Raw genomic sequence first — 19032 nt, forward strand, 5'->3', positions numbered from 1 at the left:
GTGAGCGGTAAAAACAGTGCCCAACTTGACCAAGTTTTGCTTTACCCAGGGCTGCCTCAGGGGCAAATAATATTATACATACAGATTCAATATTAGTTTATTAAAACTGTTATTATTTTGCTATCTAAACAACCTCAGAAACACATTAGTCAACGTAAGATCAAATATAAATTATAAAGTCTCACACACACATATCTATATCTAATAACAAAATTCTCAGATATGGGTATTGTATATAAATAATAATCACATAAGTTTCATTGTACACCCAAAAGGTGTAAAGTAACTTATTAGATTTGTGTTAGTTACATAATTCAAAATAAAAGGTTATTAGAAAGATTATTATACACATTTAAAAATAAAATGTAAAAGAGTAAAACAAAAAACCCCACTCACTATCTTCAGCCTCAATTTCAAGTTGTGTTGCAACTTCAACCAACCTTGCTTTGTAAGCATAATAAAATGATATGACACATGATCAAATAAAAAAACTAACCCCCTCTTAAGAAACCGCGCTAGCGTTTTTTAGCACAAAGAGCCGCACAATGGCTCACGCTGCTCCCGACGCTCATTGAGTTCCTATGAGCGTCGGAAGCAGCACAGGCCATTCAGCGCGGCTCCCTGTGCTAAAAACTGCTAGTGCGATTTCGTAGAAGAGGGGGTAAAACTTAGGGGTCCTTTTACTAAGGCACACTAACTGATATAGCGTGCGCTAAATGCTAAGGTGCCCATTATATTCTAAATGACAGGATTTGGCGGTCTGTTGGATCTTAGCAGAGAAGGAGAGAGAGGAGTCAAAGATCACCCCAAGGTTGCGAGCCAATGAGACAGGGAGGGGGTAGTGTTATCCACAGAGATAGAGAACGGCAAGAGGGGGGGAGGTGGGTTTAGGGGGAAAGATAAGGAATTCAGTTTTAGCCATATTCAGCTTGAGATGGCGGTGAGATATCCAAGTGCCAATGCTTGCTCGGGTTTTCAGAGTCCGAGGTAGACAGGTCTGCAAGGCATCCGTGTGTGGAGCCCAGAAAAAGAGCAAAGCATGCTGAAAAGGACGCATGTACGCCCTCACCCAAGGTACCACATCCAGTGTGGCTGCCTTGGATACCAGAACCTGTAGATAATCCCATGCCGAAAGAACCAGCCGCTCCAGAAGGGAAGAAATCTGTGCACAGAGCTTCTGCCTGCGGGCTTCTAGTAGATAAACGCTGTCAACTGCCGTGTCGAAAAAGACTCCCAGGTATTCCAGTGATTGTGTGGGCATCAAGATGGTTTTTCCTGAAGTTGACAATCCAGCCCAGATTTTCTAGCACTTGTAGAACCCGCTCCACTGTGTGGCGTCCTTCGGCCAATGAGGGAGCTCTTGTCAGCCAGTCATCCAAGTAAGGGTACACCTGGAGACCTATCTTACTCAGGTAAGCCACCACCACCAACATCTTGGTGAAGGTCTGGGATGCTATCGCTAGCCCAAAGGGCAGTGCTGAAAACTGGAAATGCTGTTCCAGAACATGAAACCACAAGAACTTGCGTTGGGCTGGAAAAATAGGAATGTGGAAGTTACGCCTCTGTGAGATCCAGAGGCGCAAGAAACTCTCCTGGGGTCACTGCTGCAACAACCGAACGCACAGTCTGCATTCAGAATCGAGGAATCTTGAAAGCCACATTCATGTGCTGAAGATTCAGAATAGGCCTCCAATCTTTTGAGCCTTTCTTTGGTATGATAAAGTAAATGGAGTATCTGCCTGAGCCCGAGAAGTCGGATGGTACTGGCTCTATAGCTTGAATATCCAGCAAGCTGAACAGTGGCTTGAACCCTGAGCGCTTTGTCTGGACAACATGAAGAAAAGTCCACAAACCAATCTGTCAGAGGTCTAGCAAATTCAAGCTTGTAACCTGACTGAATAATGTCCAAGACCCACTGGTTGGATGTAATGCACATCCAGGCCAGAAGATACACTGCAAGCCGATCCCCCAATCTGCAGAGGAGCATCCGTCGGCCTGGTGTCATTAAGCCTTTCTGGTAGAGGGTGCAGAACGGGAGGTGGAAGGCTGGGAATGTCTGTAGCTAGTGTAGCAGCATCGGGAGCTCTGGGGAACATCTCTGTGATGTGGCATTCGCATACGGTCTGAAACACCGTGGTCCACAAAAATTAGAGTATCCAGAACCCCTGGAGGATCTGGGTCTACTATCAGGTAGAGCCTTAGGGCAACAGTCCATCACCGAATCCATTCGGTGGGCAGAGATGGAGTACACCGACACCTTTGCCAAAACTCTTATGAGATCATACAATGTATCTGCCATATAATTTGTCCCAGCCATCAGAAGTGGAGGATGGAGGTCCACTGCCTCAATCTCCAGGGCGCGCTGTCGAGAGATAGGCACGTGCCACAAATGTCACCAAAGCAGCCTTGATACCAAAAGTAGCTGCATCATAAAGCTTCCTGAGGACCACATCCACCCCTGCATGTCCTTTAACACACCACCACCCTTACTGGGGAGAGAGGTGCGCTTAGTCACCTACGCTACCAAAGATTCAACCCTGGGCTGACCCAAAAGCTGCTACATTCCTGTGCCACAGGATACAAGTGAGACATAGCGCTAGCAATCTTCAGAAAACCCTCTGGAGAGTTAAATTGCTCCAAGACCAGAACACTTACCGTATTTTTCATTCCATAAGACGCACCCTATAGTTAGAGGAGGAAAACAAGAAAAAAAACATTCTGAACCAATTTGTGTACTAATATATACCAATCTCTGCACCCAGCCCTCCCCTCCCTGCCAGGCTCTGCACCCTGTCTTAACACCAGCTCTGGCAGGATACACATTTCAAATCTGACATATTATAATCACAAAACAGAAAATAAAATCATTTTTTCTACTTTTTGTTGTCTGGTCATTATTTAAATCATTGTGATCCCAGGCTCTGGTTGTCTTCTGATAAGTCGCTTGCCAGGGTCTCCTTTCTTCTTCCCTTCCTCCCCCGGATGTCTGGCATCTTTCCTTTTGGCCTGAGTTTTGGCCCTCTCTTCCTTCCCTCCCTCCATCCCAGACCCCTCAACACAGTTCCACTGGTTTCTTAGCAGACTGTTAGTGGGTGGTTTGCCATTATCTTTCTTGGCCATCTTTATCCCCAGCTAAGGTCATAATCAATAATTTACCAACTGAAAATGGAGGGATGGCTGAGTTGGCCAAAGACCAGCTATCTGACAGAAATCCCAGTGTGGTATTTAACCTATGCTAGGTGCAGTAGGCAAGTGACCTACCGATTGTACCATGAGGGTCTCTATGATTTAAGTTGAGTGTGGCGTTTATTTTAAGAATGAGTGCAACTTTGATGCACATTCTGAAGAATTAAAGGGTGTTGCTGATTTTCAAGAAAATACTTCGGGATCCCTTTTCTCTTTCTGCATTGGATATTTCCCCTGATCCAGCCTCTTGTCAGCTATGTGGCATGACCATGCTGAAAAGAAATGTTTCAGGAGCTTGCCAATGCAATCTCCATGCGACTAGTCGGGGTTTGCCAGGGGGGAAAACGTAAGGTTCGGGATCAAGCCTTCTTCAAGAAACTGACAAGATGAAACCCTCAGCACTGAGCTGAAACCTGCCCCTCCCCCTCCCCTGGACTGACAGTTCAGTAAGTTTCTCTCGTTTGAACCCCCTCCCCCTCCTCTCATGTGTTTAAGCTCAGGCTGGGCCAGCGTGCAATGATCACGGCGCTGGGGGAGAGAGTGCCCAGCAAAGGCTCTAGAGTCGGCCTCCACAGCATGTTCCCTCTGCTGCGGTTTCGCCCCTCCACTGACATAAATGATCGCTGCTGAGGGAACGTGCTGTGGTGGCAGGGCTCCGATTTTGAGGGATCCTTTTCACATGCTGCGCTGCACCTGATGGAAGGAACGCCGGGTCTCGGCGATGGCAGGAATTGTTTGGCGGGCCAGGTTTTTTTGGCCTGCAGGCATGACATGTCTGATTTAAAGGTATGGGGGAGAGGGGTTAGGGGTGTTGTTATATTCGCTCCATGTTTGGGTTATATTCGCACCCATGTTTGGGTGGAAAAAAAGTGTGTCTTATGGAGCGAAAAATACGGTATATCAGGATGCCAGGGGAAGGTAGCTGACTGCGAGCGTATACCATATAGCAAGGAGGACGAAGTAGATGGAGCCAGCTGAGAGACTAAATTCAATTTCTGCAACAACTCAGAAATGAGGTATGGCAGGGCCACAAACTTAAACAAGCGCAAGACGGTCAAATCATCCACAGGATCTAAGACCGCAGAGGGATCCTCAGATCCAGCACACAGCCCCTGATCTCCCACTCTGAGAAGCGCTGTACCTGCAAACAATGGATCAGTAAGAGAAACATCCGGGTCCCCCAGATCAGGATTAGGTAGCGCAAAAGCCACAGCAGGCTAAGATGAAGATATGCCCAAATGCCTCCATGCCACTAAGAGACGCTGCAGAGGCGGATTGAGGAGGAGAGCAGTTGTTCTGAAAAGTTGTTCAGGTGGGGAGCACTTGTTCTGAAAAGAAATTGAGCACCCTAGGTCACCTTCTATATTTCATTGTATTGTCATCAAAATGATAAAATGGATAACTGATTTCTAGTGTAAGATTTTGAGTTCCTGTCTCCGTGTTATCATCTTTAAGTAGAAGATCCTTATGAATAAAATATTCAGTTTCTACAATGACTGCTGTTAAAAAGGTCTTCTGATAATTACAGTATGGAAAAAGAAAAACTGATGAGGGGGTATTTATAAATGGAAGATATGTGAACAGCCCCCCACCCCCCAAGATCTTGAAATTGCCTTCAGTCTGTATTTTTAAGAAAACCTTGCTGCTTAATAGCAGTGATAAATAGTTTCTTTGAATTAATTACCCTTATTCATCTGTAATCCTTTCCTTGCAGCTACCAGTGTGATGATTTTGTAGTTAATGATACCAAGCTGGGCCTGGTACAGAAAGTCCGAGAACATCTACAAAATCTAGAGAAGTAAGTGTTCTGCTGTACTTGCCTAGAGGAGCACAACAAAGCTAGGTGTGTGTTTCTCTTCAATCTTATTTAATACCTGGATGAGAAAATCCTGTCTTATGTCACCTGCCTTATAACACCATAAAGTGCCTAATTTCTAAGTGATCTTTTTTTCAGATAATACCTTTCTAAGTATCTCTATGGTCTTCAGTTCCAGCCAACTACCAGCCAAATTATTTGAAGGCTTGTTTCTCTTTCTGGCTTTTATTCATCATCAGACCTTAGTGTTTTTTTTAAAGTGCTTGTGTTCTATGTTATGTTATAGAATATAGAGCACAAGCACTATAAAAAAAACTAAGGTCTGATGATGAATAAAAGCCAGAAAGAGAACCAAGCCTTCAAATAATTTGGCTGGTGGTTGGCTGGAACTGAAGACCATAGAGGTACTTAGAAAGGTATTATCTGAAAAAAAGATCACTTAGAAATTATTATATGCCGTTGTGGATTGATGGTGTATATTACATAGACAATGTCATAAACAACATTGGGCTATTTTAATACATGCCTTATAACGTCACAGGTACTCATTAAATTGTTACAGCAGTATGCAAATGTGTTTAATTACTCATTATTTGTTCAATACATTGCCAACTTATGCCAGTTTATCTGTATAGAGCAGGGGTCCCCAAAGTCCCTCCTTGAGGGCTGAATCCAGTCGGCTTTTCAGGATTTCCCCAATGAATATGCATGAGATCTATGTGCATGCACTGCTTTCAATGCATATTCATTGGGGAAATCCTGAAAACCCGACTGGATTCGGCCCTCAAGGAGGGGACTACTAACTCGATTCACTTATTTATGAATTGTATGGAAGGCTTTCTTTCACTCCTTTGAAAGCAAATGTTTAATTTTGGTACCTTTATTGATCAAAAGCTGTACATTTAAAATCAAGGCTGCTGTTGAAACACAGGTAACAGGTCTACTGAATATAGAACTATTATAGTGGCCAAAATGAACACTCAAGAAGTCTGAAATTGTTTTCTGGTAAACATGTTTCAGCTTTGCAGGAGAACTGTGATGTGCAACATCTCGGGATAAAAATGTGTATATTGGAACAAACTTGCCTTAAAATAAGACAGTTTTCTGCCAACATTTGTATGAGTATCTGATGGTTTTCATTAGCACTCATATAAATGAGTGATTGGAAGCTGCTCTGCTACTGAAGCTTTTTCTTTTCAGCTCATGGTACAGTATTTCACTAGATCTCCCTTTTTCATGTGTGTGGTATGATTATAGTTTGTAATCAAAGCACAGGTTAATTTACAACATTCATTCACTATAGGCAGGTCTTGTTAGGTAAATCTGATAAATTTTTTCACTGGGTGATCAGAGAATTGGATAGAGGGAGAACGCTAGATGTGTTTTATTTAGATTTTAGCAAAGCCTTTGACAGTGTTCCACACAGGCATCTAATAAATAAACCGAGTGCCCTTGGGACAGGCCCCAGAGTGATGGACTGGGTCAGGAACTGCTTGAATGGAAGGTGACGGAGGGTAGTAGTCAGTGGAGATCGCTCTGAGGAAAGGGGTATTACCAGTGGTGTGCCTCAAGGGTCTGTTTTTGGGCCTATTCTTTTTAACATTTTTGTAAGTGATATTGATGAAGGGCTGTCTAGTAAGATTTGCCTCTTTGCAGTTGATACCAAAATCTGCAATAGAGTAGACACATCTAATGGTGTGAATAACATGATGAAGCTTGAGGAATGGTCTGAAATTTGGCAGCTAAGATTTAATGCTAAAAATGCAATGTTATGCAATTAGACTGCAACAACCAGAGGGAACGGTACAATATAGGGGGTGAAGAACTTTTGTGCATGAAAGAGAAGCAGGACTTGGATATGATACTATGTGATAATCTTAAGGTGGCCAGATTGAATAAGCGACAGTGAAAGCTAGAAGGATGCTTGAGTGCTTAGGGAGAGGCATGGCCAGTAGGAAAAAGGAGGTACTGGTGCCTCTGTATAAGAATCTGGTGAGATCTCATTTAGGATGCTGTTTACAATTCTGAAGACCGCACCTTCAAAAATATGTAAACCAGGATGGAGTCGATCCAGAGGAAGGCTACTAAAATGGTTTGTGGTCTACGTCATAAGGTGTATGGAGACAGACTTATAGATCTCAATATATATATACTTTGAAGGAAAGTCAGGAGAGGGGAGATAAGAAAGAGATGTTTAAATACCTATGTGGCATAAATACATAAGAATAGCCCTACTTGGTCAGACTAATAGTCCATTAGCCTGTCTTCACGATGGTCAATCTAGGTCACTAGTACCTGGCAAAAACCTTAGCAACATTTCATGTTACGGATCCAGGAAAAGCAGTGGCTTCCCCCATGTCTGTCTCAATAACAAACAGTGGATTTCCCCAAGCCATCTCAATAATAGTCTATGGATTTCTCTTTTAAGAAATTATCCAAATCTTTTTTAAACCCTGCAGTGCTAACTGATTTCACCACATTGTATGGCAATGAATTTGAGTTTAATTACAAATTGAGGTAAAGAAATATTTTCTCCAGTTTGTTTTAAATCTAGTACTTAATAGCTTCATCAAATGCCACCCCCGCCCTCTAGTCCTAGTATTTTTGAAAACAGTAAATAAGTGAATCACATCTACCCTTTCCCCTGAACTTAGTATTTTATAAACCTCTATCATATCTCCCCCGAGCCATTTCTTCTCCAAGCTGAAAAGCCTTAGCCACTTTAGCCTTTCCTTATAGGGAACTCATCTCATCCCTTTTATATTACATTACATTACATTAGTGATGAATGAGATGAGTTTCTTTCAGTTGAAGGAAACTCCAGAGTGAGAAGGTATGGGATGAAGTTGAGAAGTGATAGGCTCAGGAGTAATCTAAGGAAATACTTTTCTTTTTTTTTACAGAAAGGGTGGTAGATGGGTGGAAAAGTCTCCTGGTAGAGGTAGTGGAGACATGGCTGTCTTAATATTAGGATTCATATAAATTAAGTTGGACTTTGATTTTGTTAAGCTGTTATCTCTACAGATAAGTAAATATATTTGTTGTTTTGTTTTTTTTCACTTCAGCTCAGCTTTCACAGCAGAGAGACAAAGGAAAAGAAAATTATTGGAAGACTCATCTCTTACCAAGTTAGTGAAAGTAAATGTAAGTTAAGCTTTTGAGAGGTTGATTAATAGTGAGTGTGAAATATAGTGTGCATGTTTCAGATGAAACGCTTTGGTGGTCATCCTGAGGATTTTTGGTTTTGTACCTGGCAATTTCTCTTATTCCTTTTGGGTTCCCAATGCATTTGGAACAGTTCTGTATTGGACTACACTACCAAGAGTCTTCAGTTGCAGCTACCCAGGTCTTTATAACCCATTCCTGCACTAGAATGATCTATCAGGGTGACTATTCAAAACAAGTAGCCAAGAACTACGGCTCCCTGAAAATCCATCTGATATGAAAATAACTCTAATATTAAGTGTTGCAGTAAAGACTTCTTTCTCCCACTCCATGTATCCCAGGGCCAGTGAGTGATGTCTCCACAATGTCCCTAGCAGAAGCATGTGATTTTGACATCGGAGGTACAGACCTTTTGCAAAATAGGCACTGGTGCAAGACTGAAGGGCCAGTCCACATTGGCACAGTTTCATTTAAAATCCATTTGAGGGAACAGCTATTTCTTTTGCATCTTCTCCCCCCCCCCCCCCCCGCTACTTCTCTGGTCCCCAGCCCTAACTAGTTCAGGGAGCAAAAAACTGCCCATAACTCTCCCGTGACATTACATAGCACTTGTCACTGAGCCAGAGGACTAGTCCTTCATGCCGAGAGTCTAATTTATGCATTCCACATTAACTTTTAAGTGCCTGGGCCAGACAAAAGGGAAATGCTTCAGGTCTCTTCACTTGTTTGGATCTAAGTGTTATCTGATTAAACTTTACAACAATACTATATAATCTGTTTAAGTGCAACCCATTGTAGTGTAGCAAGTGAGTATCTCTTGTAGATTTTGATTTTCTGTAGCCATAGTATGATCAGCAATGCATTTGGGATACTTAATTGTATTTCTTGATTTTTGTTCTTGATTTCATAGGGAAGTACCAATGTTCTCTGTGCTACAGGTCTTCGAAATCTGGGGAACACATGCTTTATGAATGCGATCCTTCAGTCTCTCAGGTGATACATTCTTATTATAAAAATGTATATCTAATGCTGAGTTTAGTAGTAGTTAAGAATCAAGGTTTAATGTTGTTTACTGTGCAAAAAGGACAGAGACACTTGTGATAGGTGCAGAATGTAAGGAAGAGTCGGTGCTAGCAGTCTTGTTGGTCAGGTACAGGCTGCTCTTGAAAAAAGGGCAGGTAAAGATTTTGGGATTAAAGTTAGTTTGTTATCCAGTCCTTTGGAGGTTGAGCCTATGCCTAAGGTGAGACAGTTCCTATTAGAAAACCATTGCAGCTTTTCACATGTCACTGTGAAATAATTTCTCATCTTGATATTCAGCTACTGGCGTTAAATCTAGAAATTCGGGTTTGGGCATTGAATTTTACAGTTTCTAGGGCCCAATAACACAATATTCAGCACTTAACTGGCAATGGGTTACTGCATAAAGAAAGGACCGCATAAAAGTTAGTCCTATTTATATGGCTAACCTGGCCAGGTAAGTGCTGAATATTATCACTTAACAAGCCAAGTGCTGACTCCACCCCCGGAACACCCCCAAAATAGATGGTTTACTGTTTGGTGCTAACTGGTTAACTGCGGCTGAAAATTTGCGGTTACACTTTGAATGTTGTCCTATGAGTTTTTACTTTTAGCCAAATTTTCTGGTGCTCATTTAGCAATTAGAAACTGTTAACATTAACCTGTCTTTATAGAACTTTATGTACTCATATTTGACTTCAATGTTGTCTTCATAGAAAACCATGTCATATCCTTTTATCATATTCTCTCCTTCTGTGTCACAGTAATATTCAGCAATTTTGCTGTTACTTCAAGGAATTGCCAGCTGTGGAACTCAGAAATGGAAAAACGGCAGGTAGAAGAATGTATCACACCAGAAGTCAAGGGGACAGTACTATGTGAGTTCAGGGGTGTTCTTCCAACATCTTAACTCCAGAGCTCCATTCACAAGCAGAGGCTGGTTGCATAAGCTTTTCCAGCATACTGTGTGAGCAGACTGCTACATGGATTTTGCATTTGAAAACAGGTTTAATTACAGTAGAGCACAATAGCACCTCACAAATTGTTTTGATGCCAGTAGGTGGAAGCACTCGTATGTATTTTCTGTGAAGATGGCTTATATGATTCTCTTTAAATGATAATACAGTACTGGTATTCAACTAATCGGCACTCTCAACCAACCGGCAAAAAAAAAAAAAAAAGACTCCAGCGCTCCTCAGACAACCTCTAAAGTCGTGCTCCTGATCCAACAACCCCTCTTCCTCCCGCCCCCGAAGCATCAGCGGCAGCCACAAATCTCCCTTCAGCCTCTGAAGCATCAGCGGCAGCCACAAATGTCTCTCCCTCCCTTCAGCCCCTGAAGCATCAGTGGCAGCCACAAATGTCCCTCCCTCCCTTCAGCTCCTGAAGTATCAGCGGCAGCCACAAATCTCCCTCATTCCCTTCAACCCCTGAAGCAGCAGCGGCAGCCATAAATCTCCCTCCCTCCAGCCCCTGAAGCAGCAGCAGTTGCCAGTCCTGACAACACCCCCCTCTCCCTTCCTCCAGTCCCTGAAGCAGCAGGAGCCGGTCCTGATAACTCTACCCCATCCCTCCCTCCCTTACCTGAAGCAGTAGCAGTAGCCAGCGAGCAGAGGAAGCGTTGTAAACAGGCTGCTTTTAGCCAGCCCTGGCAGGGCCTTGCTTCTGCCACATCACTTCTGACTTGGCAGAGGAAAGGCCCTGCTGGAGCTGGACAGAAGCAGCCTGTTTTACAGTGCTTCTTTTGCTTACTGGCTGCTGCCACTGCTTCGGGTAAGTGAGGAAGGGGGATGGGGTTGTCTGGATTGACTCTGCTGCTTCAGGGCAGGAAAGAGGGAGATTTGTGGCTGTAAGGGGGGGAGGGAGGGCAGACCTGGGGGGCAGGAGGAAAGGCAGGAGAGATGGATGGATGCTGGACCCATAAGTGCTGAGAGAAGGTGACCCAGAAAGAAGGGAAGAACAGATGCTGGACCTGCAAGTGGGGATGGGGAGATAGAAGGAGGTAAGAAGTAGAGAATGACATGGAGAAAAAATCTGTCACCGCCCCGTCCCCGACTCACTGTCCCCTTCACCTCCCCGTCACTGCCATCCCATTCACCGCCCCGTCACCGTCACTGCCATCCCATTCACCGCCCCATCACCGTCCCCGCAGCATCCATATAAGCCTCAGTACTGCGAAACACCATGAAGACAGAAGAGAGTCCTGCCACTACTACTACTGCACTGAGAATCTGTTTCAGTGCCTCTGCCCTGTAGTAAAAACAGAACATAAACAGAACATAAAATAAATCAATTGACTTGTCCTCCCTTGCAATGACGTGTCCCCCATGTTCACCTATAGCTCGATATCAGGTCAATTGTGCACACTAAAAATGCCCACCTGAGCACATAATCATGCAGATGCTGCAGTACAATGAGCAACAGGAGGATCTGGAACGTGAGCGCAGGCAGTGATACAAAAACAGCAGACACCCGACCGATTGCAGCGTTGCGCCATCTCCCTCCCACCACCTCACCTTAGATGTAGAGTATGCTGGCTTTCTTTTTCACCCAGCCGCATGTGCGGCTGCTCATTTGTTCAATATTCTCCTCTGACGCAACCGGAAACAGGAAGTTGCAGGAGAGGGGAGAAGATTGATCAACTCGAGCAGCCGCACGTGCGGCTGGGCGAAAAAGAAAGCCGTCATACTCTACATCAGTGTTTTTCAACCTTTTTACACCCATGGACCGGGAGAAATAAAAGAATTATTTTGTGGACCGGCAAACTACTAGGACTAAAATTTAAAAACCCCGTTTCCGCCCCATCTCCGCAAGCTCGGTCACCTCAGTAACTATAGAAAAATAGACAAATATAGTGCAAAATATAGACAGCAGATATAAATTCTCAAAACTGACACGTTTTGATCACTAAATTGAAAATAAAATCATTTTTCCTACCTTTGCTGTCTGGTGATTGATTTCATGAGCCTCTGATTGCGTTTCCTTCTGTCTGTGTATCCTTTCATTCATTTCTTTCTTTCTGCACTCAGGCCCAAGAATTGTCCCTTTCTATTCCCTCCCTCTTTCCTTCCTATGTCCTTAGTGCCCCCCGGTGCCTCCTTCCCATGTCCTTAGTGCCCCCGGTGCCTCCTTCCCATGTCTTTAGTGCTCCCAGTGCCTCCTTCACATATCCTTAGTGCCCCTTCCTGTCTTTAGTGCCCCCAGTGCAACCTTCCCATGTCTTTAGTGCCCCCAGTGCCTCCTTCCCATGTCTTTAGTGCCGCAAGTACCTCCTTCCCATATCCTTAGTGTTCCTTCCTGTCTTTAGTGCCCCCAGTGCCTCCTTCCCATGTCTTTAGTGCCCCCAGTACCTCCTTCCCATATCCTTAGTGCCCCTAGTGCCTCCTTCCTATGTCCCTCTCACTGCCTTCCACACTTTGTCCCACCCCAACCCCTGAAGCCTGCCTGCCTGTCTACCTCCCTCCCTAGCCATAGCCAGCCTGCTGTCTTCCTGCCGCTAAAAAAAAAAAAAAAAAGCCTTCCACCTTTTCCCCTACTCTTACCGCCATGCTGCAGTTGCTAAAGCCGACAGAAAGTCTTTCCGACGTCAATTCTGAAGTCTGAGAGGACATTCTGGCCAGCCAGGCAGCGATTGGCTGGCCCAGAACGTCCTCCCCGACGTCAGCATTGACGTCAGAAAGACTTCCTGTCGGCTTTAGCAACTGCAGCATGGCAGTAAGAGCAGGGGAAAAGGAGGGAGGCTTTTTTTTTTTTTTTTTTTGCGCCTGTCCCTTGCTGTGATCCGGCGGGTGGGGTCCGCGTGATCCTTGATTGCCTCACTGAAATCAAGTCCATTCACTGCTCCACAGGGCGGTGAATGGTCTTGTCCCCGCCCCGCAGAGGCTACTATTTTTTCTTCCCCGTTTCGGCGGGTTACCTGTGGCTACTCGCGGCTAGCCGGGGGTAACAACCACCGTGTCATTCTCTAGTAAGAAGAAGACAAAAGTATTTTTACAGAAACTCTCAAGCAACCAGAAACTACAGTTATCCAGCATCCACCAATCACAATGAGTGCCAGATAACTGAGAATTTACTGTGTATGAGAAAACTTAAGTGAATATTCAGGTCTCAGAACAAAGGATTTCCAAGAGGGCTATCTGTAACTGCTGCTGCACATTTCAGTCCTGGATAATGGACAGTCAGAAATATTTAGTAATGGTCTTTTAAGACAATTCATATTTTTAACTTGCAGAATGTAATGTAAAATGCTGTAAGAAACACTGGTTAAAGTGCACAGTCTTTAGAGAGAGAAAATCCTTCCACTTTAACTCTGGTTTATTTAGAGGTAACAAGCACGCCATTCTAGTTTTAATGTTTATATCATTTTCAAACTCGTTTCACATGCATATCAAAACCAATTTCTCGTTTTATTTCTAACATTCCAATTCAAACTAGAAGTGTTGCTTTTCCTCACAGATTAAAAATGTGTCCAGACGTGTGAGAAGTATTTCATTATTTTGCTTGTTCCATACTGCTCAGAGTCTGGCTCATAGCTGCATATTTTTGTTGAAAAGAGGCATCAGTCCACCAAGTCCCAGTTTTCTTCAGACTTGACAAGAGGGCAATTTATTTGATTGCGGTTATCTAAAGAAAAACGAATTCTTTTCCATGGGGGAAAAAAAATCCCTTATTAACTCAAAACAAGCCCCACACGGACAAACGATACACACACCCAGCAACACCACAAGGCCTTACTTACAACTAACAACATTCATACTCCTACAAAAGCTGTTTATGTGTAAATGCTGAAAAACAGTCCAGGAAAAAGGGCAACTAAAGTAGCCTGCCAGGTGGTATCAAACAGCACGCCTAATACAGATGAAAGGTGAATGTAACAAAAGGCAGTATAGTCCAGCTCATAACATCCACAGCAAAAGCAAGAAAAATAACTTAGCTGGTAATGGTCTCCAAATCCAGGCCAGGCAGTCCTTACACCCAACGAGGAACCCTCCGTTTCGCATCAAATCGCTGCGTCAGGGGTGTTCATATCATTGCTTCGCATCCAGATATTCCAGACCCACCATACTCCTCAAACATCCTCACCACTTCATCGATCAAAGCTGACGCAGAGAGACTCTTCACCCTGGCTCTAAAAAGGCCCAAAAGCTCCGCCCCTCTACATGCAGCCACCAATCATCTGTATTAGGTGTGCTGTTTGATACCACCTGGCAGGCTACTTTAGTTGCCCTGTTTTCTTGGACTGTTTTTCAGCATTTACACATAAACAGCTTTTGTAGGAGTGGAGTTTTTTTGGCCAGATGAAGCTGAACTGAGGCCTTTTTCTCCACTTCTTTTCTTTTTCCGTTTTCCCTTTCTCTTTGGGGAGTATGAATGTTGTTAGTTGTAAGTAAGGCCTTGTAGTGTATGTGTGTGTGTATCGTTTGCCCGTGTGGGGCTTGTTTTGAGTTAATAAGGGATATATTCGGGCCCTAATCCTTGAGTATTTATTTCTAGTGGAAAAAAAATCCCCCTTCCCACCCTAAGAAGGCAAATGAAGTAAATTCTGGGTCAGTGCTGCTAATACTAGTATCTGTTATAATTTATATGCCACCTACAATCCCGAAAGCTCTACAGCAGGTCTAGATTAGCATTAAATCCTACTAACTCTGTCTGTCTGTATCTCTCCTCTAGTTCTTTGGTGGAAGAGTTTAGAAAGACACTTTGTGCTTTATGGCAAGGAAGCCAGACTGCGTTTAGTCCAGAGTCATTATTTTATGTTGTTTGGAAAATCATGCCAAATTTCAGGTGAGTTCTAAACCATGACATGATTACCTATATTGCTAGGCCTATTTTTCATTCTAGAAAGGCATGAAATTGTGTGTGGCTTGCAGTTATCTTATTGAAAGGGTTAAGTGACTTCTCCTGAGTGTTGAAACGGAGAAGGCCACAGAGGCCATGGACTCCCCCAAAATTGCCAGTTTTATGTGCCACTTTTATCCCTAGTGGTCCAGAGATGCAGTGGGCAGGAGCGAGCTTTCCTGCTCCTGTCCCGCTGCTAACTGGCTGGTCGTAGATGTTTTTTTCTGCTGCTGAGCAGCAATGAGCAGGAGTGTGCTTTGATGCTCTTGCTCAGCGTTCAGCAGCTTCTTTGACTGGCTCCCACGAATTCTCGGGAGCCAATCAAAGAAGCCGCTGAGCAAGAGCATCAAAGCACGCTCCCGCTCATTGCTGCTCAGCGGCAGAAGAAACCAGCTGCGACTGGCCGGTTAGCAGTGGGACAGGAGCAAGAAAGCTCACTCTTGCCTGCTGCACCTCTGAACCTCACCAGGCCAGAGGAGGATGGGGAAGGGTGCACAGGGAAAGAGTGTGCAGAGTCTGGCAGGGAGGGAAGGGGGCTGGGTGCAGAGCCTGGCAGGGAGAGGCTGGGTGCAGGGGGTAGGGAGTTGGGAAGGCAGGGAGACAGATGCTCAGGGGGTTGGGAAAAACAGATACTGCACGTACTGGGAGAGGGTTGGGAAAGACAAATGTATGGAGGGGGTTAGGAAAGAAGGAAAAGATAGTTGCGGCATAGGTGGAGTAGTGGGAAGGGAGAGAAAGAAATGCTGCCGTGGGGGAGGGAAAAGGAACGGAGAATTGTTGGACATAGGTGTGTGGTGTGAGAGAGAAAGAGAGATGATGTATATGGGGAAAGGAAGAAAGAGGGAGAATTGTTGGACATGATAGTGGTGGAGAGGAGGGAGGGAGAAATGTTATACTGGGAGGGAGGAGAGATGACCCAAAGAAGGGAGAGAGGTCAGACCACTGGAATGGGAAGGAGAGAGAGATGCCAGACCACAGAATGGAAGGGAAGGAGGAGAGAGAGATGCCAGACTGCAGAAAGGAGAGGAGAGAGATGTTAGACCTTGGGAAAAGGGAGGGAAAGATAGGGAGATGCCAGACCATGGGAGAGGAGAGAGATTCCAGGCTATGGGAAGGAGAGGAGAGGAGAAATATGTCAGACCATATGATGGGGGAATGGAAAGACAGATGTCTGACCATGGGAGAGGGAGGAGATGGTGCATAGGGATGGAAGGGAAGAGGAGACAGGGGGAGGAGATGGTGCACAGCAATGGGTATGACAGGGAAGAGATAAGAAGAAATGCTCCTTATGGATAGATGGGAATAGGGGATAAGAAAGATGGAGGAGATGGTACACATGGATAGATGGGAAGGCATGGAAAAGTAGATTTTGAGAAGAAAGCAGAAAAATGGAAGAAAGTTGAATGTAAAAAATTAATGCTAAAGACAAATATATGGCAGAAAGTGAAGGAGAGAAAAACAGCAAATGGATAAGGTGGCCCTGGATACACAGTTAAGATCACAGACAGAAGGACGTGCAGCCAGAGAATGGGAAAGATGGTTTGAAAGCCAAAATCACTAGGCAACAAAGGTAGGGGAAATGATTTTATTTTCAATTTAGTGATTGAATTGTGTCAGTTTTGCGAATCTACATCACCTGTCTATATTTCGTACTGTTCAGGAAGAAATGCATTTTTTCTATTTCTCTGGGGGTTGTACTGCATGCAGTCTTGCATCTTAGGGTTTTGTTTTTATATATTAATTAGTACTTTTAGTTTGTGGTCCTGTATTTTCATAAGGGTTATCTGCATTTGTGACCAAGGCCAGGTGTTCTGGTAGGAATGAATGTTGAGAAACATGTATTCCTTGCTTAGTTTAATTTTGTGGTTAACCATTATGTATTGTTAATAAGATTATATTGTGTGTATATATGAAAAATGAATGGGAAAAATGGTATTACAATTAGTACTATTATGGGGGTGGGGTCTGGGGTGGAGCTTGTGGGCCCCCCCAAACAAAAAAGTGTTCTGCTGCCTATGAGCTATAGTGAGAATTGAACCCAGTCCACCAGGCTCTGACTGCTGCACTAACCACTAGGCTACTCCTCCATGAGAACCCGCTGAATTATTTTCACACACATTTTTCTTTCAAAATAAAATTCTAGTGCAAAAAGGCTTGACAAGTGGGTTTCTTCCCTTCACCTGTCATCTATGTTTTTCAACTCCGCCTCCTTGTATCACTGGGCAGTTCTTCAGTTTTTACTTTTGCAAGTGAGTTGAAGGTGAAGGGAAGAAACCCACTTGCCAAGCCTACTGTACCCTTCTATTAGAAAGAAGATTATTGAGGTAAGAACCTAATCTTCCCATAATTGATTCTTAGCAAGGGAAATAGTAGTTTGAATGTTGTGGTTACTTTGCAAATAGTGTTATCTTGTGTTGTGTAGTATTGTAGGTTTGCAAAGCCCTGCAGCTCAGCAGTTGGAATGCAGCATTTAAACTTGGCATATATATGATAAAACTAGTTTGCAATGGCCATTGAAATGGTGCTGTCCAGAAAGAAACTGGGTTATACTAAAGGGGAAGGATTAGGGTAGGACTATGACATCACATCCAGTAAGAGCATAAAAATGGGTGATGTGGGAGGGATTTGGCTTGGTACAGAGCATGCAAGACTTGGGCGGATCCTCAATTCTGATTGGCTGGTGTGACTTAGAGGTGGATTTGGCCACGTGTGTGGATTGGCTTTGACAAAAACGTGTGAATCCTACTAGTGATGTTGTAAGTGGACTATAAATTAATAAAATTAACAAATTAAAGATTTAGTGTTACAAATGTAAGGAAAAATTTCTTAATCTGATAATTGTCTCTCCTTTAGTCACAGCAGTTGAATCCAGAGACTTGTGGGTTATGATCATCTACCAGCAGATGGAGATAGAGAGTATTAAACTGAGTTATGTCACACAGGATGTCATGCTCCTTGGTCAGCCAGTATTTCTCACAACAAAGCAAAAGGACAATTAGTGAAAATGATATAAGTAGAACTCCTTTCTCACAGCTACTAAATATTAATCTGACAACAATCTGAACTCGATGCCAGAAGGCCAAACACCTGAAAGGGACTAGTGACCTGCATTGGCCACCGTGAAGACAGGCTATTGGGCTGGTTGAGCTATTGGTCTGACCCAGTAAGGTTATTCTTACGTTCTTATCTGCTATGACTAAAGGAAAAAGAAATTATCAGGTAAGACACAATTTTTCCTTCCTTATCAGCAGCAGATAAATCCAGAGACTTGTGGAATATAACAAAGTAGTCCTCGGGGTGGAATAGAACACATCAACCTTGGAACAAACAAACTTTTTTATTTCTATAAATTCAAAATAAATACAAAGAGCACATGAATAAAATCACAAGTCCTATGAAAGTAATGTCCTTATATTGAAAAGATTTAATCAATGACCCGACAGTGTCTGTGTTTTGGTCCCCAGGTGGAGGCCTGCCTCACAGATGTGTGTCTGTAGGTCCATTAGGTGGAGATTTTTGTGTAACTGTTGATTTTGCCCTTCGGATTTTCTATGAGCCTTTTAGTTGCTCTTAGTATTCTTATAGTATTTTCATTGTTTATATTACCAGCACTGGAGTAACACCTAGTGGACCTACAAACACACACCCCTGAGGCAGGCCTCCACCTGGGGGCCAAAACACAGACTGTGTTGGGTCATTGATTGAATCCTTTCAGTATAAGGATGTTACTTTCATAGGACTTTATATACATGTGTTTTTATTCAGGTGCTCTTGTATTTATTTTGAATTTATGGAAATAAAAGTTTGTCCCAAGGTTGACATATTCTATCCCACCTCCCCACTTGTTTTCTCTCTGCCAAATGGTAAGCAACACTCGTCCCCGTCGAGAGTCCCAGTCGGACACACCCATACTCTCCATCATCAATAAATGCAACATCCTAGAATGCCAATGGAAATAAGTAGGGCCCAAAGACCCAATCCAATTGGAAAGAATAACTTTAAGGCCA

General features: G+C 43.6%; 1 protein-coding gene across 5 annotated transcripts in view; it reads left to right on the forward strand.

Annotated features, from left to right (window-relative positions):
• USP3 (ubiquitin specific peptidase 3) overlaps positions 1-19032 on the forward strand; it is a 97054-nt gene that overhangs the window by 49885 nt on the left and 28137 nt on the right. For all 5 annotated transcript variants that reach the window (XM_033920001.1, XM_033920002.1, XM_033920000.1 and 2 more), the window contains 5 exons: positions 4901-4984; positions 8068-8146; positions 9078-9160; positions 9952-10065; positions 14858-14971. In XM_033920001.1, coding sequence (XP_033775892.1) covers positions 4901-4984; positions 8068-8146; positions 9078-9160; positions 9952-10065; positions 14858-14971 — 474 coding nt within the window. The remainder of the gene's footprint in view (positions 1-4900; positions 4985-8067; positions 8147-9077; positions 9161-9951; positions 10066-14857; positions 14972-19032) is intronic.

This window comes from Geotrypetes seraphini, chromosome 14 (assembly GCF_902459505.1).
Source record: "Geotrypetes seraphini chromosome 14, aGeoSer1.1, whole genome shotgun sequence".
NCBI classification, from domain to species: domain Eukaryota; kingdom Metazoa; phylum Chordata; class Amphibia; order Gymnophiona; family Dermophiidae; genus Geotrypetes; species Geotrypetes seraphini.